Source organism: Ceratina calcarata, unplaced genomic scaffold (genome assembly GCF_001652005.2).
Source record: "Ceratina calcarata isolate Rehan_Ccalc_2016 unplaced genomic scaffold, ASM165200v1 scaffold607, whole genome shotgun sequence".
NCBI classification, from domain to species: Eukaryota; Metazoa; Arthropoda; class Insecta; order Hymenoptera; family Apidae; genus Ceratina; species Ceratina calcarata.
Window position 1 is genome coordinate 19904 of NW_017177313.1, and position 3378 is coordinate 23281.

The 3378-nt window shown below is 32.8% G+C and overlaps 1 protein-coding gene across 1 annotated transcript in view; it reads left to right on the forward strand.

Moving 5' to 3' along the window:
- Positions 1–2944, forward strand: part of LOC108629995 (aminopeptidase N-like) — a 19417-nt gene extending 16473 nt beyond the window's left edge. The window contains exons 7-10 of the mRNA XM_026817737.1: positions 188–465; positions 1105–1292; positions 2338–2630; positions 2883–2944. Coding sequence (XP_026673538.1) covers positions 188–465; positions 1105–1292; positions 2338–2630; positions 2883–2944 — 821 coding nt within the window. The remainder of the gene's footprint in view (positions 1–187; positions 466–1104; positions 1293–2337; positions 2631–2882) is intronic.
- Positions 2945–3378: the final 434 nt, after the last annotated feature.

The following is a 3378-nucleotide window of genomic DNA, read 5'->3' on the forward strand; positions in this document are numbered from 1 at the left end:
AAAATATTGCCCACTAGTAGGTTTACACCCTGTATAACGAATACATCTGCGCTTATTTTTACTATTCTCAAGTGCTCACTGATTCATACATAAGATAAGTCAACAATTCTTTTCATAGAAGAAATCGTTATTTCCGAACAGCAGAAAATAGCAGATATAATTAACGAAATTTTGTATTCTGTGTCAGGTTACTATCGTGTGCTCTATGATGTAGAAAATTGGCAATTGTTGATGAAAGAACTGAACAAGGGAAGCGATACTAAAATACACGTGCTGAATCGTGCGCAGATAGTGGATGACGCCTTTAGCTTAGCTCATACTGGCAATTTGAATTATACGGTCGCTTTAAACGTGACCCTCTACTTAACGCAGGAGACCGATTTCATGCCCTGGCAACCGGCATTCAAGCACTTGGGCTACCTGCGGAATTTGTTACGCACCTCCGACAAATATTACACTTTCACGGTAAGAACTGCAAATACAAAGTCGAAGATGCCAAATAATATTTAATGTGCTTCTTTGATAAATGCAAAGCCTTCGTGAGAGTAACTTATCATTAGATTGCGGTTGTTTATACATTTATAGGCATTTTGAATAATTTACTGCAGAATGCAGTAATTTATAAGGAAATATTAAATATTGGAATTAAAATACAATTTATAATATTTAAAAGAAAAAACGAATGTTTATATTCATTTCGATTCTGTACTTTTATTTGTAAAACATAGGAGAATGCGTAAACATTCGCAGCCTACTTATTATACAGGTGTATTGTTGAACTGGAAGAGACGGGTTTAAGGAGGTTGAAAAATAATTAAATAAAACCATTATAATTATGATTTTTCATCCATTTTATAAAGCTCACATTACTAAATATCGGCAGATTCTGATTAAATCATATTCTGATATATCATATTTCTGATTATATCATCATTTGAATTAGAAATTGGACTTTAATTATTGATTATAAGTTCACCAATTAACAATTGGAATTTTTAGTTACATAATGTTCAGTTAAGATTTGAGAAAGAAACCTTAGTTGTTAATTGTTGATCATGAAATACAATAACAACTCTAGCATGTATAAAATCCTGAAATTTGCAGCGTTACGTGGCATACTTGTTGAGGGCTTTGACAAACGACGTGGGTTATGAACCGAAGGCGAATGATACCGATCTCGTAAAAATGCTCAGAGTAGAAGCAATGAGATGGGCCTGCGAAGCTGGCGTCGAGAAGTGCACATCCTATGCTGAGAAAACATATCAACAATGGCTCAAAAATCCTGAGATGAAGTAAGTCGACATTCTGTTCTCTTAATTGATAACAATTCGTATGCCCTTTCTTCTACAGAGTGTCCCAGAACTCATGGTACATTTTTTAATGGGAGATTCCTGAAATGATTTTAAACAACATTTTCCTTTGCGAAAATATTGTCCGAGGCGTGGTAATAATAGAATGTTGTTTAAAATAACTTCAGGAACCTCCTATTAAAAGATGTACCATGAGTTCTGGTTCTCCATACACCCTTTATCTACAGGATGATTAGGATAGGTTTAACCGCGACGGCGGAATAAACTAGAGTATCAGTTTGAAAATGCATTTTAAACAGCAACTGCTTTCATTAGAACTTACTTTAATATACAGAATTAAAAGGATTTTTAATAATCGTTAAAGTCGTTTAACTACGATTTCTTTATTTGAAAAATATTCAAAGGTAATCCAATATGTGAAGAGAATTTGTGCTGTTATTGTGTCTCATTGTCAATTGTTCCAGAGCTTTTCCATGTTTCAATTGTAAATTTATAACAATATTTTTTTATTATCTTCTGAGTGTTCATTATTCTCGATGAAATATATTATAATATATTTCTAATATAATTAATTACACTGCATAATGTTTCAAAATTCTGTCACTATTTTCTGTAGTTTTTTTTCAATTAAATATAGCAATGCAGTTCTATTCCACTAAACCCAATAAGAACACATTGACATAATTACAAAACTATATAGTTCTTGAATTTCCTATTTTGGCGTGCAAGTGTAATATGTAAACTGTGGCTTTTTGAGCAAAATAAACTATTTCTAGAAATGTGTTTCAAATAGAACTCTTTTAATCTTTTGCGGAATGCATTTTGCATTTAGTATTTCGTATATTTCTATGCATTTAGTTTGTGTTTTATATTCAATTTTCTCATAGATGTATAAAATCCGCAGTCTAGAGACAATGATGTGGCAGGCAATTAATGTAGTATTCATATCTTGTGATAAATGCCTTTTATCAACAAATTCTTAACTTCTTATAATCTACTTCTCAACGTCTTATAATCTTGTGCACAGATTGGACGTTAATCTGAAGACGGAAATTCTTTGCGCTGGGGTCAGGAAGGCGAGCGAGAGCGAGTGGACTGATACTCTGGAGTACATAATTACATCTAAGCTCGATGAGGACGATAAAAAGGATCTACTGATGGCCCTAGCCTGTTCCAATTCCTCTGAGATTCTGATGACATACTTAAACTCAACTCTCGAGCCAAGCTACCCGATTGATTTCAAGACCGGCGTGAAAAACGTGGTGTCCAAATATCCGGCTGGTGCCGAACTTGTTTTGAAGTTCCTGTTCAAAGAAAACAAACGCATCAGGCAAATGTAACCAACTTCGTACCTTTCTTTCTTTTCACCGTGGTCATTGTTACGTTTACTTAAGCTTGTGTGAATCGTAAGATCTTCAAAAGTTTAAGAAACGTAATAAGAAGCTATGTCCAATATGTGAACCGATAAACTTTTAGAAAGGTTCACAAAATTGTTGACGTATTTTTTTTTAATTCAATCAACTTTTTACGTATAACATATGGTTTTGGCACTTTTTGATACAATTGTACTTGACTTGGAATTGTTTACGTTGTCTATAAATCCTACAATTTCTACTCTTGCTTATTTTTTATGATACATCTTAAATAATTTCCTCGAATTTCAAGTTTAAATTATTCTCAAAACATGTATTAACAATTGTACAAAATCACAATATTCTCTCATTGTTGTACCTGTATTTTTTCATGAATGAAATCAAAATTTTTCCATTCAACGTAAGAACTCAGGATGTGACAACTTTTATAATAGCCTCGTAAAATTTCTAAAATTTCGCAGAGTCCTATTGATGTAATATTTAATAATTGTTAAAATCTAAATGCTATGTCGCCATCTTTACTTAAGTATTCATACAACCTTAAAAGAAAAATAAAAAACGATGGTCACGACATGAGAGTGTGAATCTGTATCTAATATAACTGTCGTAATTTTTTCACTTCGTGATTTCAGAGCGAATTTCGAATCCGTCATAGAAGACGTCGCTTCAATAATTGGTGGTGCAGTTACGACTCA